General features: G+C 41.3%; 1 protein-coding gene across 5 annotated transcripts in view; it reads left to right on the top strand.

Annotated features, from left to right (window-relative positions):
* Positions 1-19,916, top strand: part of CUX1 (cut like homeobox 1) — a 344,892-nt gene that overhangs the window by 160,329 nt on the left and 164,647 nt on the right. For all 5 annotated transcript variants that reach the window (XM_063297962.1, XM_063297970.1, XM_063297953.1 and 2 more), the window contains exon 4: positions 3,352-3,430. In XM_063297962.1, coding sequence (XP_063154032.1) covers positions 3,352-3,430 — 79 coding nt within the window. The remainder of the gene's footprint in view (positions 1-3,351; positions 3,431-19,916) is intronic.

The raw sequence follows: 19,916 nt of genomic DNA, 5'->3' as shown, positions 1-19,916 counted from the left end.
GTTTCTCAGGCTGTACTTTCAGACTTACAAGATTCTGTCAATGTAGCTTTACAATAAAGTAGAATTAGCTCAACTGTTGTGATTCCTGTCTGGTTTATCCCACAAGACCAATATCAATCCTGCAAGTCTGGAAATACAATCCTCCCCCCACCTGTCTCCTTTTTCAGCCCAAGAAACTAGGGATGTTCTCTTCTGAGCCTCTTGCCCCTCCCACTATCCAGCTGCAGGCTATGCTGTCTCTTATCTGACTATTCTCTTAGCAGCTTCTCTTTGCACAGTCTCCCAAGATCTTTCCCACATACCATTACAACTGATTCTTTAGCCATATGGAGTAGGGTGAGAAACAGCCAGTGAAATTGCAGGTCTGTCTCTTGAAACAGCCTGCGATTGATATGATGTATGATGCTATGTAAAGCTTCTAATTTAAGAGTGGATTGAGGCTGAGAGCATCTTCACCTTAGCTAGAGAACTCTGTGTGGTAATTCATGGGATGCCAGCCAAAGTTACAATAGGTTGCATGGTTCCTCTTTAAGGGATTGAACAGCTCCTAAACTGAAACAGTTGGAAGTTACTCATATTCTGAAATAGAATGGAAAGCTACAACTTTCTAATCCATAAGTTGGAAAACCTTGGAAGTTTAGCACAGAAGCTTGTATTTTCTAGACAAGGAAGGAAGATACCTTTCTTCTTTATGTAACAAAATGGCTCTACCTTATCATTTGCTCCTGGTGCATTATAGTTGGGAAATGGCATAGTCATGTATATGGATATTTTGGTGGCCTCTCTATTCTGTGGCAATCCAAATCTATAGGTTTTTAAATCAAAATCTTCAAAATGCATTACATTTATTGCTTCAGTTTCAAACTTATTTGTAGCTTCCCTCCATCATGACTTTTTGGAACTGTGAGTCTTTGGGATTCTTCCACAGGGTGCCTTGGAAATAGACAAGTTGGAAACATCAGTTGGATTTCATTTTCCAATGATGTGGCTCTGTTTGTATTCCCTTTCCATTCAGGGTATGTGCCACCAATGACCTTCTCAAGTCCCGATTAGCTTTTGGATCAAGATACTTAAAGGTCTACCACTTTTCTCCCATTTAGCCCATCTGGGAAAGACCTGTTCCATTTCTCATGTGCATTAGTGGCTCAGTTGGCAGTTTATGAGAAAGGGCATTTCCTGTTGTGTTGCCCAACTTGCAGTTCTCATCTAGCTCTTAAAACTCGAAAATGGTGGAAAAGTAGTGCTAGTCTTTTGGTGTTCATTTCTAATTCATTCAGAAAAGGTGAATCAGTAGAAAGCTGAAAACTCTTTGCTTTTTTTTTAAATTCCTGAGATAAATAAAGCACACACTGTGGCCTAATAGTCCATGATGTAGGTTTCGCTGTTGGCATTAAAAGCGAAAAGGTACATTTATTGATTGCAGCACAGCTGATATTGTACCTGTCCAGTAAGTAAATGGTATATAATGCTTTACAGCATGGATTGTTTATCATGGAGCTGCTAGGCTGTATCACTTCTCAGGCTCATGTGCTAATGGCTGGAGTGAGAGACACACCTGATTCCAAAGTATAAGCTGTGTTGGTGTTTGGCATTAATAACACTTCTTGTTGCTTCATTTATTCTTGGTGTATTGTGGTGCTGTTTGGAAAAGATGGGTGAAATGATGACTTCAAGCTTTTTAGCATTTTTCAGAGTAGTTTCACAAACGAATGGAATTGAATTAGAGGAAGGCAGGTTCCAACTGATAGAAAAAGCTTCCTAACAGTTAAGACCAGTCCAGCAGTGGAACCAATTACCTAGTGAGGTGGATCTGCTCAAATGAAGGCTAGACGTCCTGTTGGTCAAAGATGCTTTAATTTGAATTCATGCACTAAGCAGGAGGCTGGACAATATCCTAAATAGCCTCTTCCAAGTTCTTAATTCTAAATGTGGATATTGTCTTCCTTTGTTTTACTTAATTTGGATTTATAACCCCTTCATCCTTCATAGAATGCCCAGCTACAGTTGTTTGCAGTTTAGGCATCCCTGGTCAGACTTTAAGCTGTGGAAATCATTGCCACAAGATAGAGTGTTAGCCTCCAATTTAGGTGGGCATAAAAGGAGATTAGGCAAATTTATGGAGATAAAAGTTCCAATAAGTGCGAGACATGATGGTAACTATTAGAGGCAGTGTGTCTCTCAGTGCCTGGTACTGAAAATACAAAAGTGAGCTCACCAAGTGGCATTTGTCTTACCTTTATGGTGATAGAAAGTTGGATAGGCTTTTGGAGATTCAGCAAAGCTCCTCTTTTGTTTTTCCCGAGGGGGCGGGAACCAGCCTTTTCTAAAGTATTTGAGGGCTATAATAATACTGCTGGTGGTGATCCACCATCCGTGTGCATGAAGCTTGTTGACTTAACTTTAAACTGCCTTTCAGAAGGGGTCTTACAGGGTTGCAAACCATGCAGAAATACAAATATATGTACCCCAGAGGTTTTCTCAGGAATTCAATTATTAGAAACTTCTGATCCATAGATTTTCACAGTAGCATTCCAAAACCCAAGGACTAGCTGCTGCAGGAGCTCCTAGCAGTTGTTTGGAGTGCCCATATCAAATCTGGGTTCACTATGGCTAGTAGTTCTAGGCTTCCTTGTGGAAATGGCTGCTGCAGCTATCCCTTGATGACTAACTGAAGTGATAGCTGTTACCAAATGATGGTTGGAGGAGGTGGGAGTCTGATGATGATGGCTTGTCATCAGAGCTGTTGGGCTGACTTAAATTCTTGAGAATACCTACTGACCAGGGCCCTATAGGAATTAGAATCCAAAATAATTGGAGAGCAGTAAATTGCCTTGTTATAGATGAAGATGGATGTGAATGGGGAAGAACGAGTGTTAATTGCATTTATACTTAGAAATGCAACATACATTCAGCCATGAATGGCGTAAGTTAAGCCATATTGTTGAACTGGGAATCCAAGGTATTTTAGATCTTTCCAGTATTCTAGCCCAGGTAAAATGCCTAGTGTTGGGCATTTCAGAAACTTCTCTAAAGCAGTTATTTCTGGATAGTCCCACCATTGCCCCTATTTTGTGTTTCCTCTTAATGACAGGAGTCAACTATAGCAATGAAAGATTGGTCAGTATCCTAAAATTGGATGCTTGCACCAAGTAAATGAAAGCTTCCCAACTGGAAAGATCTGAGCTTGTTATGAAGCTCTCAGTTCCTCACTTTAATCTTGAAATGAACCATTGGCACCATTAATGTTCATGCAATCATATATTCAGCCACATAGTGTACATTTGTGTACGATTTGGGAACTGATCCAAGACTTATTCTCCTCTAACTCTGCTTTTCTTTTCTTTTTTCCAGATCGATGCATTAGGCAAAAGAAGCAAAGAAGCAGAGGCGGCATTCCTGAATGTCTACAAGAGATTAATTGACGTTCCAGGTATGCTGACTTACTATCCTGTTCTGGAAAGCAAATATGTTTATAGGCTTAAGTTCCATTCAACTTTGCCTGGTAGTTGGCTGCATGTTTAAAAGGTGTTTCTACTCAACTGTTGCCTTGCCTGAAACACTTTGTGATGAAGAGACAGAGAAAGAAGCATGAGATGCTAACTAGCTGAGTTATTAAAGAACTGATTCTTTAACTCTGCCAGTTTTTCTGTTCATATTCAGTTCTTTCAAGGTCAGACATTTTCCAGGAGCTACTGTAAGTATGGAGAGCTACATAGCTTTTGAAGATATAAAGCACACTGGAAAGTTTATCTAACAATGCACACTTTCATATGCCTCCTTCCAGCTTGCCCTCCAATCTTGAGATTGACGTGATCAGGAAATGTATCTTGGAATAATGAGCTTTGATCCCCTGATGTGGCTTACTATAATTGTAAAGCAAGATGCTTTCCTGTGGGTGTTTGGCCTTTATCCCTAGCATTCTAAATTCCGGGCTCTTGTCTCTTTTTCTACTTACAATTCATGTATGGAATGTTCTTAGACCACTCAACATAGCTGCTCCTTGTAAATTCCAGTTGTATCCATATCAGAGATAAAAGGAATCTATAATGCAAGCAGTGAAACACTATTCAGAGTGTTCTACTGTACCTTTTACTGATAGATTTTAGTTTGAATGCACCCAGCAATAAATATTATTGTGAATGGTGTTTTTCTCTCATCGTTTAATAACCTGTTCACCGGGGAGCAGTAACATTCGAAAATGCAGATAGCCATGGCAGACATGGTTTGCTTGGATCTAGGCCTTCTAATTGGTGGAATGGGTTAGCCTGTATGTATTCAGTGTACTATCCTGCCTTCATAAAGGGGAAAATATTTGACTAGAGCTTATGTGCACAAGAGATACGAACAGGCCAAGACTGTGCTGTAATCATCCTACTTAAAATCTGGCCTATGTGTATTGGATTTTATAGAAGTATACCTCTAAGAAAGTAAGGATGATAAAAAGCTGTCTTAAACCAATTCAACCTTTCTCAGCCCCCATGGCCTAGTAATTTCAGTTACTGAGGTCTTTCTTTGGTCTCTGACAGTAAATCAGTAAAGCAAAGCCAAACACTAAGCATTTCCCAACCTACCTTAGATACGCTGGGTTTGAACCAGGGACTTTTTAATATAAAGCCTGAACTCTACATCTACCTGGCAGCCCTGGGATACAGGCACACTGGACGGGTGCCAAAAAATGCTTTCAGAGGCTAGAGCAGACTCCATGGGAGTATTTACACACAGCTTACATAAGTAACTGAATCCTGGGAATATTTGTTGAAATGGAAAGTAGTGAGTTTTTAATGATACACTTCTGTAATTCTGTTGTTGACATTAATTATGGCTAGGTTTAGTTGTTTTTTTCTCCTTTCACTCTAGATCCAGGCATTTTTTTAGCACAAGAGGAAGCATTTCTTATTTCTATATTTCTTATTTTTATTTGTTGGTGGGAATGGCCAAAGTGATAAAGGAAGGGAAAAGTCCGTTCATCTATGGGAAACCCGTCCTGAACAGGAAGCTGGGTACATTTCTTAAGCATACCAGGCTCTAACATGTCATGTTGTACCATTTCTCAAATGTTTAAAAGTCTAATGTTCCTCTCTCCCCCTACCCCCACAAACTGTTAATTGTTGTAAAAATTGATTGGCACTCTTGTGGCGTGTTCTGTGGCAATGAGTTCCAGTGACTGCTTGAGCATGTTTATTTTAGGTCTGTAGTAAGGGGTGGGGGGTTAATTTTTCATATTGTATAAATTCCTCAAGTTTTTTTCCCCTTCTGAGAAGCCATTGATATGACATAATTAAATAAGAAAGTAAGTAAGTAAGTAAAATAAATACACAAATCAGTGAGCTGGCAAGCATTTCTTGGGGTGATTAATGTTCCATTGACCCCTCCTGTTATATTCACCTGATACCCTGCTGAGCTGCTAAGGCAGCACTTCATATCTGGTGCGATGTCAATGCATTATTTCATAAAATAAACCAGTAATGCAACAAATTAATACCATGCAAGTTGCTGCCAACTATTGGGGCAAAAGGAATAAGTGGTCCAGATTAGGCTGCCCATGTCTCTGATTTTAAGACTTTGGGCACCTTAACTGTAGCACAAGGCACTTCTGTTTCCAGCACTTGCGTGATAAATTTTAGTAAGTCGTGAGGCCAGAGCTCCAGTCTCAGATTTGTGGTATTTTTAGCTGATTTGCTGTTTCTATTTATCCCCAACTATTTATCTGATCTTTCTTTTGTTCTTGTTGTTCCTAATCATTTTTTTCTTCCTCACCCTCTTGAGCTAATATATTCTGACAAAGCCATCTCTGCAAGGATACATAGGTGGCTGTTGAGGACAAAACATTCCCAAGAAAAATGTCTGTCTGACAATAGATAGGACCCTATTATAATGTGGTCCTTGGCGCGTGTATTCCCAGTTTCCTGTGTTAAGTTATAAAATGTTGTTGTTTATTCGTTCAGTTGCTTCCGACTCTTCGTGACTTCATGGACCAGACCACGCCAGAGCTTCCTGTCGGTCGTCAACACCCCCAGGGACGAGTCCGTCACCTCTAGAATATCATCCATCTTGCCCTTGGTCGGCCGCTCTTCCTTTTGCCTTCCACTCTCCCTAGCATCAGCATCTTCTCCAGGGTGTCCTGTCTTCTCATTATGTGGCCAAAGTATTTCAGTTTTGCCTTTAATATCATTCCCTCAAGTGAGCAGTCTGGCTTTATTTCCTGGAGTATGGACTAGTTTGATCTTCTTGCGGTCCAAGGCACTCTCAGAATTTTCCTCCAGCACCACAGTTCCAAAGCATCGATCTTCCTTCTCTCAGCCTTCCTTATGGTCCAGCTCTCGCAGCCATATGTTACTACTGGGAATACCATTGCTTTAACTATGTGGACCTTTGTTGTCAGTGTGATGTCTCTGCTCTTAACTATTTTATCGAGATTTGTCATTGCTCTTCTCCCAAGGATTAAGCGTCTTCTGATTTCCTGACTGCAGTCAGCATCTGCGCTAATCTTTGCACCTAGAAATACAAAGTCTTTCACTGCCTCTACGTTTTCTCCCTCTATTTGCCAGTTATCAATCAAGCTGGTTGCCATAATCTTGGTTTTTTTGAGGTTTAGCTGCAAACCAGCTTTTGCACTTTCTTCTTTCACCTTCATCATAAGGCTTCTCAGTTCCACTTCGCTTTCAGCCATCAAAGTGGTATCATCTGCATATCTGAGATTGTTAATGTTTCTTCCAGCGATTTTAACTCCAGCCTTGGATTCCTCAAGCCCAGCATGTTGCATGATGTGTTCTGCGTACAAGTTGAATAGGTAGGGTGAGAGTGTACAGCCTTGCCATACTCCTTTCCCAATCTTAAACCAGTCCGTTGTTCCGTGGTCTGTTCTTACTGTTGCTACTTGGTCGTTATGCAGATTCTTCAGGAGGCAGACAAGATGACTTGGTATCCCCATACCACTAAGAACTTGCGACAATTTGTTATGGTCCACACAGTCAAAGGCTTTAGAATGGTCAATAAAACAGAAATAGATGTTTTTCTGAAACTCCCTGGCTTTTTCCATTATCCAGTGGATATTGGCAATTTGGTCCTGAGTTCCTCTGCCTTTTCTAAACCCAGCTTGTACATCTGGCACTTCTCGCTCCATGAATTGCTGAAGTCTGCCTTGCAGGATCTTGAGCATTACCTTACTGGCATGTGAAATGAGTGCCACTGTTCGATAGTTTGAACATTTTTTAGTGTTTCCCTTTTTTGGTATGGGGATATAAGTTGATTTTTTCCAATCTGATGGCCATTCTTGTGTTTTCCAAATTTGCTGGCATATAGCATGCATTACCTTGACAGCATCATCTCGCAAGATTTTGAACAATTCAGCTGGGATACCGTCATCTCCTGCTGCCTTGTTATTAGCAATGCTTCTTAAGGCCCACTCAACCTCACTCTTCAGGATGTCTGGCTCTAGCTCACTGACCACACCATCAAAGCTATCTCCGCTATTGTTATCCTTCCTATACAGGTCTTCTGTATATTCTTGCCACCTTTTCTTGATCTCTTCTTCTTCTGTTAGGTCCTTGCCATCTTTGTTTTTGATCATACCCATTTTGGCCTGGAATTTACCTCCAATGTTTCTAATTTTCTGGAAGAGGTCTCTTGTCCTTCCTATTCTATTGTCTTCTTCCACTTCCGTGCATTGCTTGTTTAAAAATAATTCCTTATCTCTTCTGGCTAACCTCTGGAATTTTGCATTTAATTGGGCATATCTCCCCCTATCACTGTTGCCTTTTGCTTTCCTTTTTTCTTGGGCTACTTCTAGTGTCTCAGCAGACAGCCACTTTGCCTTCTTGCTTTTCTCTTTCTTTGGGATGTATTTTGTTGCCGCCTCCTGAACAATGCTGCCAACTTCTGTCCAGAGTTCTTCCGGGACCCTATCTACTAAGTCCAGTCCCTTAAATCTATTCTTCAGCTCCACTGCATATTCCTTAGGGATATTATTGAGCTCATATCTAGCTGATCTGTGGGTCTTCCCTAATCTCTTTAGTCTGATCCTAAATTGTGCAATAAGAAGTTTGTGATCTGAACTACAGTCAGCTCCAGGTCTTGTTTTTACTGACTGTATAGATGTCCGCCACCTTTGGCTGCAAAGGATGTAGTCAATCTGATTTCAGTGTTGCCCATCTGGTGAAGTCCATGTATAAAGCCATCTCTGAGCTTGTTGGAAGAGAGTGTTTGTTACGCAGAGTGAGTTGTCTTGGCAAAATTCTATCAGCCTATGTCCTGCTTCGTTTTGTTCTCCCAGGCCATGCTTACCTGTAATTCCAGGTGTCATTTGACTGCCCACCTTAGCATTCCAGTCACCCGTGATGAAAATAACATCTCTTTTAGGCGTGTTGTCCAGTAGGTGCTGCAGATCCTCATAGAATTGATCTACTTCAGCTTCTTCAGCATCTGTGGTTGGGGCATATATTTGGATCGCTGTGATGTTAGATGGCTTGCCCTGAATTCGAATTGAGATCATTCTATCGTTTTTTGGATTGTATTCAAGCACTGCTTTAGCCACTTTACTATTAATTATGAAGGCTACTCCATTTCTTCTGTGGCCCTCTTGTTCCCAGTAGTAGATCTGGTGGTCATTTGATGTGAAGTGACCCATTCCAGTCCATTTCAGTTCACTGACACCCAAAATGTCTATCTTTAATCTTGACATCTCACCAATAACCACATCCAGTTTGCCCTGGCTCATAGATCTTACATTCCAGGTTCCAATGGTGTGTTGATCCTTAGAACATCGGATTTGCCGCTCACCACCAGCACCGTCGGCTGCTAGCCGTCCTTTCGGCTTTGAGCTAGCTGCGTCATCACGTCTGGGGCTAGTTGAACTCATCCTCTGTTCCTCCCCAGTAGCATTTTGGCCACCTTCCGACACTGGAGTCTCATCTTCCGATGGTATTCCGACATATCTCTGGTTGTACTGATCCATTTAGTTTTCACGGCAAGAATGCTGGGGTGAGTTGCCATTACCTTCCCCAGGGATCGCATTTAGTCTGACCTCTCTGTCATGACCTTCCCGTCTTGTGTGGCCCTTCATGGTTTAGCTCGTGGTATCATTGAGGTTCTCAAGCTCCAGCACCACGACAAGGTAACGATCCTTTGCTGAAGAAGTTATAATGTACATTTGTTAAATAATATAGGAAGAGAGCACCAGTTTTAATTTGCTTGCAAACCTCTGCTCATATTTCATAATGGATTCAGTTTAGTTCAAGGCCTCCCTTTTGCCTTCTGCAAGCCTGGTTCTGAACAATAACAAACTATCAGTTTCAGGTAGCATTTCTGATCAGAGAGTTTACTAATTTAAAGAGTAGCAGGATTCCTGTTTTAGAAAACTTCCACTGTTAAATAATTGTTCTTTACTAGCTCCCACTCTAGAAAGATCTCTTTTTGGGGTAACAATAGCCCTAAGGAGCTCATATAGGGGTGGGACAAAACAAAATTATTGTAGTCCCTAGAACCATGTTTTTCAACCATGGCAACTTGAAGAGGTCTGGACTCCAACTCCCAGAATTCCCCAGCCAGCAATGCTGGCTGGGGAATTCTGGGAGTTGAAATCCACACCTCTTCAACTTGCCATGGTTGAGAAGCACTGTTCCAGAATGTTAAAAAACATAGACCTGCAATCGTGATGTCCCTGGGAGGAATAAGTGTAGTTTGTATCTTCCTTTTCATTCATGGACAAGGAGGTGTGTAGCTGGAAAATTTGATCCACTCTAGACAAGCCATCTCAGAGAAACAATAACACTCCACCTTCATTGTTGCTGCACCATCAGTGCTCTGGTGGTGATAAGGTCAAAAAATGATGGAAGATCTGAAACCTTCCCATGGAATTCAGGGGAAACAGTTATACCAACCTAGAGTTTGGCATAACACTTATTATGCATTATATATCATTTAATCTCCAAGCCTGCTATCATACGGTGCCCAAAACATCTGATTCTTCAACTCCATGAGCCTGCCAGAGCTTTGAATCTAGAAGTTCCTCCATCATGGATAATCTTCTGTCTCTAATCTGGCACTGCCGGGTGGCGAGAGTGCAACTTCTTCACAAAAGACCCTCCAAGCAATGTGGAGTTATTAATTTTCTGGAAAATAATTAATCAATTATATCAGGAGGCATTTGAATGTTCAGAAGCCACAGTATAATTATGCTACTTGGTCTGTGATGCATTTCCTTTGTGGAAGGAGGATGTATAAGAGCTTATTATGACAGTATTTGTGTATTTCCACGCCTTCCTTTCCTCTCCTCATGTCGGTTCTGTAAAGTAAATAAAGCAGAGCAATTGTGAGTTGGCCAAGGCTGGTGTCCCAGATCTGAGCTTCACACATCCTGTCCTCTGCTGTGCATCATCCCCAAGAATGCTCTGGTGGGGCATTCCTTTGCTTATCTCTGGCACATTGTGTGTGTGCATGTTCTTCAAGCCTGCCATGCTTATGGATATTGTTGAGAACTCCCAAGAGTGGAATAAAGGGTCACTTAAGACCCCCTTTATGCCTCTTAGTGCTGCTGATTTGTACATTTGAAAGGACTTGCTTGAGGATACTCTCTTCCCCATCTCTTCTTCCCCAGCTTTATCCCCTTCCTTAGTTCTTGTGTGGGAGAGAGATTTCTGGAAAGAAAGCAGGCGCTGAGCCACTTTTGCTTGGAGACCTGGTTTTGGAAAAGCAGATACAACCTCTTTGAAAGGATTCGAAGCATAGAGAATGAATTATTTTTAGAGCCAGCCCTTCGGAAGCACATTACCAGCTGTATAAAATATTAATTGCCTGTGTGGTTCTGCTCATGTTTCATAACGGTCTGTCTGACTGTTGTCAGTGTTACATGGGCTTGTAATGAAGTCCTTTTGTTTTAGCATTCAGCACCCCACCCCCACCCCACATCCCCATCCAACCCCAGGAGATGAATGAGTTACCATTTGGCAAATTGGAATTTAGCAAGATAAATAGAGATAGCCAGCCTTGTTGCATTAGAGCCGTGTGCATCTAGCATGTGTTGCAGTTAGGCAAAAATATTACAAGTCTGTTGGTTATGGGATGGCTAGCCATATTTGCCCTGTTGATGGAATTGCAGATCCACAGTTTAAGTATAGATACTGGACAGTTCAAGGCTCCTGTATCAATCAATATTTTACAAGGGGAAGGGGGGTATTTTTTAAATAAACCCAAATAAAACAGCTGTGCTTTAATGAAAATCCATAGGAAAGGAATTTTAAACAGCCTTCTGGTTCTGCAGAGCAAACTTCAGCCCTTTAATTTCCAGTTCGCTATACAGGGAGATGGGCTATTTGATGGAGTCCAGAGAACAAGTTCTGCCTCCTCGTGTGCTGGGGAATGCCAGGATATCCAGCCACCCAATGGAAAGCCTCTATGGGAGAAGTGCTGTCCCTGCCCAAAACAATAGGGTGGGTGGTCTTGCAGAAGAGGCCTTGGAATGCTCTTACCTGATATATTCCAGGCTTTGTTATGCTGAGAAGGGAGGATCAAGTACGTTTTCCCTTGCAGTTTTGGGAATGCTACACCATTATACGCATACAAAAAAGGAAGAAGACATCTTAGATCTGGCTGCTCACCCCACTCACTCTGGTCCACCTACCCCCCAGGAGGATAATGACAGCTTTGGATTTTAGAGGAATATGGGTAAGATACTCATGCAGTTGCTGTTTCTCTGAACTTAATCAGTTCCCAGGGATAGAGAGGGAAATGATCAGGGTTTACAACTTCATTTTCTTGCCTCTGACAGTGGTTTGCTCATTCAGGGCAGAAAAACAAGCATCAATGGGGAGGGGCAGCAGGGCATAATTCTGAATGATTGTTTGAGCCATTGGAATTCTTTGCATAGCTATAGATCTTTCCAGCCTTACTCAAACATTTTCCATTGTGATTGATTCCTGTCTCCTTCCGGTTAGTAGACCTGAGCCAAGTTCTCAGAAACAAGAGGTGAGGCAGCACAACTGTTTATAGATGGCATAACTTTGAACAGCAAAAGAACAGCTTATATTTCCCCATAGAGTAATGGGAGCATTGGGCAATGTATATGCTAAAGCCCTTCTCTCCGACATGCTTATCTTTCTGCCTGCAGGGACTTGTTTTGAATGGAATGACCTTCAGTCGTATGACTATCCACCAACATCTAGGTGGCTGTGGGTAACATAGCACATGCTTTGTGTGCAGAAGACTCCATATTCAGTCCTTGGAATTACCACAGCCAGGTGACTGATGACAGGAAGATCTCTTCTCTGCTTGCAGAAAAACCTACAGAGCCATTACCAGTTAGAGGAGACAGTGCTGGGCGGATTGCCCAATGCTGCAACCCAGGATAAGCTACCTTCCTAGGTTAGAAGAAACAGGTTCTTGCCACAAACCAGCTCCTTCAGCCAAGGCTCCAAGACCCTCTTCTTTCTGCTGTTCCAATTTGTGCTGTATTTATGTGTCCCCTTTTCTCCCTCCCTCCCTCTCTCTCTCTGACCATTGGTTCTACTTTTTGCCACCTCCCTCTTTTTTTCCCCTTGATGTATCACCATTGTGTGCCGCTCATTCTTGCTTTTGAATACTGTTGGCTCAACTGTAAAATGTGGGCTGGAGTTTTGGATTCAGAATTGCCCCAAATTGCCAGTTGCCCCAGCCTGTTTTAACTGTCTTTTGAACAGCAACCTAACTGGAAGGCTGACCTTATTAATGTGTGAACAGTGCCTGCTGTTTGAGTTTTCACTCGGTTTTTCTTCCTCCTCTTCCTCCCTTTAGATTAAGTGAGTAAGGATACAATCCAAGAAGCAATGATTTTATACAGATCTCCTCTTTCTGCTGGGATAAGATTGCTCCGTTTTTGGCAATGACATGGGTGGTCCCAGCATCCTCCCCATCCTGAGGGATTGTCATCATTTTTGCTCATCAGCATGTTAATTGCTGTATGACTAATTATGCCCTGAATTTCAGTTGATTTTCTTAATGAGACAGCTGGGTTAATTATGTAATCATATGATTACATTCGCCTAAAGTGCCCCAGTGCAAAGCAGTCCACGTGGGCGTGTGATGTCATTGTGGAAGCAGGACTCACAAGGGACACATTGTGAGTGCTTCACCTAACTACACTTCACCTCACAGCACAGGCAGGGGAAGGAGCAGGAAAGATCTAAGCTCAGTGTGTTCTTTGTAAATAGTTTTACAGCATTTATATAGTTCGGGCAACTTCTCCAATCTGGGGCCCTCCAGATATAGGGGGACTGCTTCCAGAATTCCCAGGCACCCAACTTTGAACATTTTGGGAGCTGCAGCCCTAATACAGCTGAAAGATACCAGGCCAGGGAAAGGCTAATCTTGGGCATGTGCCATGAGTATAGAAGATTTTTTCCAATTTTTTTATCCTTTTAGCCTCAAACCAGCTTTTGTCAATTTTGTAAATCCTCTTGCATACTGGGGTGTGTTCTTAGTTAAATTAAAATTGGTGGCATGCTTCAGCCTTATGCTAAGTAAAATAAAATGGTAAGCCTCATATTTTAATTTGGGGACGGGGGATGATACCCTGTTTCCTTGCGGAGGATGATACATTTCAGTAAAAAAAGCAGGGTACAAAAAAATAATGCACAATTGTAAAACCCAGCAACCAGTTATGTAGAAGATCGTTTCAAACACCTTACAAGACCATTTACAGATTTAATTTTTATTGATTTGTTTATTTAACACATTTATATGGCTGCCCATCTCACCAAACGTGACTCTGGGCAGCATGCAACCAAACAATTAGAACAAATATAACAACTGGCGGGAAAGTTCAAGAGATGTCTGCTTTCTGGCCTGTTGGCCTCCTTGTTATCTATTCAGTCAGAATCTGGAAATGGGGACTGCTTTCTGGAGAGAGATGCTTTGGGCATCCCTCCATGCTTTCACGAGAGCAGTGTTTTCAAACATGGCAACTTTTGAAGTTCACACATCTTAAATTTGTGAAGTGAAAAACACTGCACTAGAGGATCCCACTTTATCCATCCTAATTCCTTCAAGGGATCCCAAAGCCTCCCCATTCCAGGCACAGAAAGGGGATGTGCTCAGTTTGGTGGATTGCTGTCAGGGCCCACTTACATACCTTGGTGTAGAGCTTCAGGATTGCTATTCTAATGCCCAAGTTGATGAGATGTTTCAGGAAGCTCGGCATTTGGCAAAGTGATTGAGCTAATTGTGCTTTTGGCTTGTTAAAATTAAACATAAGAACCCTGATTAACTGTACCAGATTTTGTGCCAGAGGGTTCAGAATAAATGAAAGCAACTCATTCTACAGCGTAGATAGAATTTTGGGGCTAAGTCAGGATACCCCACCCTTGAGGCATCCGTACAAAAGTCTGCCTAATATGTATGATAGTCACTCCAAGTCTTGTTTTCAGTGAAATGGTCATGCTGTATCTGGGTGGCAAATGTAAGTTTACGTGATTAACGGCCCTTCCACACATGGGAAAATAGGTTAGAAACCCTCTACGGATAGATAATATTCTAATTTAGGCTTCTCTCTGACATGCTAACTTTCTATGGACAGGGATTTCCCCAGTTTGTGTGAAAGCCCCCACCCCCACCCCTGTGCGCTTGGTTTGATCACCTCCATGAGAACTGCATGCATGTCAGAACTCAGGTTCTGATAGATGCTTATTTGGGAGAGTTTTGGTTTGAGAGTTCCTAAGTTAGTTCCTTATGTTGAGCCCAGGCTCCAAGTAGGAGTGATTTGTCTAAATACTTGAGGTTACTACCGGCATATTAATGCATTTTGTTAACATGTGAAATACAATAATTTCTGTAGACCTCTCCAATTTGTAATTCAGCTTGGTATTTACTCTTACATCCTCCACCACATTAGAAGTGGAATGATCAGAGATTATTACTGTTGTTACTGTTGATGTTGTGTATTAAATTTAGAGACTGCCCGACTGCATAACACTCTGGGCAGCTTACAAGATTAAAAAACAGTGCACCAATAAAGCAGTAAGAACAAAAAAACCATATGCATCTGGAGAAAGACAATACCATAAACAAATAAGATGCAAAAGGCAGTGCTTCCCAAACTTTTTCCTTCATTACCCAAAACGGCTGATCAGAAAGTTCTTTTTACCCAGTGTAGGTAAAACACTTCAAGTCAATTTAATGGGTTCATGGGTCGTTACCCAAAGAAAAACCACTTTTACCCAATTTTGGGTAATTTACCCGGGTTTGGGAAGCACTGCTATAAGGGCTCATTATGTATCCTAACCCAAAGCCTGAGGGAACAGCCAAGTTTTCAAAGATTTCTTGAACATCATCAGGGTGGGAGCTGTAGGACTCTCTAGAGGATGCTGTTCCAGAGGGCAGGCACTACAACAGAAAAGGCACACTTCCTGGATCTCAAAAGATGAAATGTTTAATGAAAGGGACCTGGAGTGTGCCCACTTTGCCCAATTGTATAGGACTGGCAGGAGCTATTGGAGATAGGCCGTCTCTCAGGCAACCAGTCCTTATGCCATGGTTTTGCACATGTTAAAACCATGTCTCTTCACAAAAGTGTTTTTTTTTTTTTTGTAATTACAAGTTTAACCCCATGTTTTATGTGTAGTATCCCTGAGGATGTTCCTTTTTTCTCTCTCAATTCCTCCCCCCCCCCCCATGCTCCACACCCATTTTCAAATGTTTTTAGCTGTTTGTTGGAATAAATAAATAGCACCAGGAAAAGTCTCCGGTTTTTAATGTGATTGCTGCAGAGCAACTTTTAAAGATTGTAGTTTATACATTTTTATAATGGCTTATAACATTAGAACATGCTCTATGAGCAGTGGTACATTTAAGTTCCAATGTTACATATGTAAGAGAACTCATTGTTCTAACTTGGGTTGTTTGCATGTACCCAATTCTTAGTACAGCAACACTTACACAGCTCCATGTCAAAAGGCCATTTGCATAACTAATTTTAGGTACTCCCCTATCTCTTTTTCAACATTTCTTGCCTTTTGAGGCTTGAAGCATCAGAATCATCAGGCTAGCATGGAAATGAAATCATGCCATAGTCATTATAACTGTGCTTAATTAAGTTTTCTTTAAGAGAAGCTATACAAATTAAAGTGGAGAAGTCTGTTTCAGCACAGCCTCTTTAACATATCCCAAAACAATATTCAAAGCTGCTGACATTTTAATCATTCATCTCAGCTTAAGCAAAGTTTGGAGCTTAATACAAGGAGATGGTTTTAACATTCTGCTCATACTTTATTCTGTGACTGTTTTGCTTCCTTGACATTAACCTTTAATAGAGCTAAATTAAATATACATATCCTGATGAATAATTATGAGAGTGCCAACATTTTTACTTACGATATAATGCTTTCCAGGGATTTGGAAATTTATTGACTAAAGGTTTAGTCATTATTCATTTTATAATATAGTTGTTGGGAGGGAGGGAGCTGGTGGTTGATAGAAATTCCTGGTTAATTGTAGTCTAGGAAAGCCTTGCTGATTTACATACTGTGTGAACCTTTCAAATGAATATACTAGATATGCAACGGACATACAGTATGTGTTCATCTTCGATACGGCATCTTAGTTCCTATAGCTGCTCTATTTCTGTGCTCATAATTGAAAGAAATGCAATTTCTTGCCTCTGTGTCATTTCCTGATACCCAGTTTTGGTTTGGAAATGCCTCCATATACATAAATGGCTACCATAAAATTAAATGAATGATAAGAAGAGAAGTAACTAACTTTTTGGCAAATATGCTGCATTCTTAAAACTGTTCTTCCATTGTGCCTTGAAAATAAGCATATGTTCTGGGAGGTGTCTGTATTTTAGAATACCTTTTAGAACACTGTTCACTTAACAAGATTCAGGGTGGTTTGCATAGGTTACTAAAAGGGTTAGTTGTGCTTGTAAATCAGTCAGGGCAGTGCACTGATCCACCGGCATGATGTGATCTTCCTTGAGTGATGGTTGAGGACACTTCAAGAGAAGGCATCCAATTCCATGGATTGATCAACCGTCCACTGATAAAAATGCCGAAGACTCTTGTAATACCTTAAAGATGAGAAGATTGATTGTGACATAAAGTTTTGCACCTTTACCTATTTGTGAGCAGTTAAGGTGTTTCAAGGGTCTTGGCTGGTTTTGCCATAACAGGCTTACATTGCTCTGAGAACCCACCAGGTGTACTATTGTTTTCTCCTGATTGGATTATTGCTTTCATGCAGGAATGCATAGCTACAACATGAATGAGAGGTAAATCCTTTTTCTTGTGTTACTTAGGCAAAGGGGGTTAAAACACATTTTAAAAAGCTGCAGGGTTGGGCCTTTAGTTTTGGCCTAATAAACACTTATCATCTCTCAACCCTCCAGTGTACTTGATAGCATTTGGAACATGACACAGCCTCACCTACCCATTTCATGCAGATGATCAAAGCATGAACAACACCATGAGCCTTGAAGGACCTAGTGGCACAGAGGCTGAGGCACCAAGCAGAATTCTCCTAATACTGTTTTCTGGAACCAACCTTTTAGAAAGGAGCTGAGCCAACAGAATAATGTGCCTCTCTCTCTCTCAGATCAGAGTGCCTATCTGGAAAGAAATAGAACTGTAGAGTGGGAATGGGTCAAACTACTTACTTACTTCAGGAATCCAAATTAAAGCATCCCTGAGAAGTGGCTATCTAGTGGCATCAGAAGCTACCCAACGATCACAATCCCAGAGAATTCATCTTGCTAATCCTAACCCTGTCCTTCTGTCCTCTGGTAGAGCACTACAAATCTGTCTGAATCTAAACAGGCCTGAAACTAGACTGACATGGATCAGATTATTATTCTCATCCAAGAGCATACGGTGGCATAATTAATTGCATTTCTATCTTGCTTTTCACTATTAAAAGCAGGCCCAAGCATGGTATGGCAACTAACGTTTAAATAGCTTCACAACATTTACATTAATGGAAGGCAGGTTCTGATGGAATATTAAATAAAATAGCAAGAGTAAATCAGTAGTGGAACTAATTATTGAGGGAAATGGAGAGCTCCTCTTAGCGGACTGGGCTATCAGAGAGTGGACAGCCATCCGTTGGTGTTGCATTGATTTGGATTTCTGCACTGAGCAGAGTTGGACTCAGTTATCTAAATGGTCCCCTCCACTTCTTTGATTCTGACTTGCCCAAACAGATAATATTTTGCAATACTTAGGGTCAAGATGGGTTTTTTCAGAGACAAACTCTCAATTACGTCTTGGAACTTCTCACTCTACTAAAGGATTTGATTTAGTTGCAGCTGGGTAGTCAATTCAGCCAAGCTGACCAAGGATTGTACAAGAAGGTAATAGACCTCATTCCTTCATGCCCCATCTCCCTTTCTTTATGCTGCAATTTCTGAATTTCATCCCACAGTCCAGCATTAGAGCACACTGTGGAGATATTTGTAGATGGAACTTGAGTATGGATTGTAGAAGGCCTTATTGCATGGTCTCCAAGCTAAATGTTATGAATAATGCTAAACTATAAACATCGGGATACTGCTGAACAGACATAGGAAGGATTTAAGACCTGACAGTGGATCAGAATCCACACACTTCTGACTCTGTCCAACGGTGCTGATTCTCAGCTCACATGGGTAGAGTAAACCTTTGATCAAGATTCTGTTTGCCTAATACCAAGGTTTTGTCATTCCCCTGAATATCGCCGAACCCTCCTTGTTTGTACTTCTTACAGCATCCATGCCTCTAGCTTGAGTAATAGGAACATTGGTTTGGAAAACATCCTCCCATGTCTTGTTCCAGATGTTTCTGTCTTTGGTTTTGCACCAGCTTGACACAAGGTGATCTACTTTAGCCAACCATATCTCTAGAGTATATGATACTGGACAGTTCTTTATTTAGGGGCTTTGCCTCCCCAATTTGCCACTTTTTAATTGCTTTCAAAATCCTCTCTGAGTTAAACTGTGTCTTAAAAAATTAAATCTAATGTAAGATTAATATTTTAACAGTGCTAATAATGAAGAGGGGAGGTGGAAGACTGCAAGCCTAGCCTAAAAACCACAAATGAGAAAGCAGTGTAGTTATAAACTATGCATGTGCTATGAGGACAAACAATAAGCTGCTCTGCTTTTTTTTTTGGCCTTGCATGATGGAAGTAATAATGTAGGAAGCCCTTGGTGAGCAAAGTAACACAATGCAGCACACCCTGCCTTTCTCTCCTCAACATAACCCAGTGCTGCTGTTCTATAAACTCTGGCACCCAACTGACAAGTTACAAAGTGCCCAGGCTTGCATTTACTGTGTTAAGAGAGGTACAATGGGCTTATTATGTGTTTCCAGCAACTGAGGGTGGTCTGTAAAATTAATGATTGTGGCAGCTGCAAATTAAGTGAGCTCCCTAATATGTACTGTTGTTGATCCTCCAAGATCAGTGTGTTTAAAATTCCTCGGTGGGAGACTAAATCTTCACAGCCATTTCACAAGTGATGCTGGCGCCCAATGCAGCAATGTATGCAGGCCTGTTTTATGAGACCTACTTGGATTCCAGGATTTTCCTGCTTTGATTGGCAATCTCATGACAAACTCAGCATCTCTGTTAAATGTTCTTCTGTAGTGTTATGTGGCAGGTGCATTGTGGAACCTCTTTAGGAATGCTTCACACATTAGGCTATTTAGATGCATTGCTATTGAGGGTCTGGCGATCACTGCAGATCTCCACCACATACAGATGGCTGCCTACCTTGGACCAGTCCATACATGGAAAGTAGAAGCCTATCTGCATCTACCTCAGCATATTTTCATATTAAATCTTACTTCACAAAGCTTCCTCACAACCATTAATGATTCCAGAAAATTTTCTTCTAGCATAATTCTGATCATTGCCTGTTCTGTCTGAGATTGCTACGTGTTAGAGCATAATTTGGGGGAAGCTGATCTATGGCAAGT

This window comes from Candoia aspera, chromosome 1, assembly GCF_035149785.1.
Source record: "Candoia aspera isolate rCanAsp1 chromosome 1, rCanAsp1.hap2, whole genome shotgun sequence".
Classification (NCBI taxonomy): domain Eukaryota; kingdom Metazoa; phylum Chordata; class Lepidosauria; order Squamata; family Boidae; genus Candoia; species Candoia aspera.
Note: the sequence above shows the minus strand (reverse complement) of the source record. Positions and strands in the feature narration are given on the sequence as shown.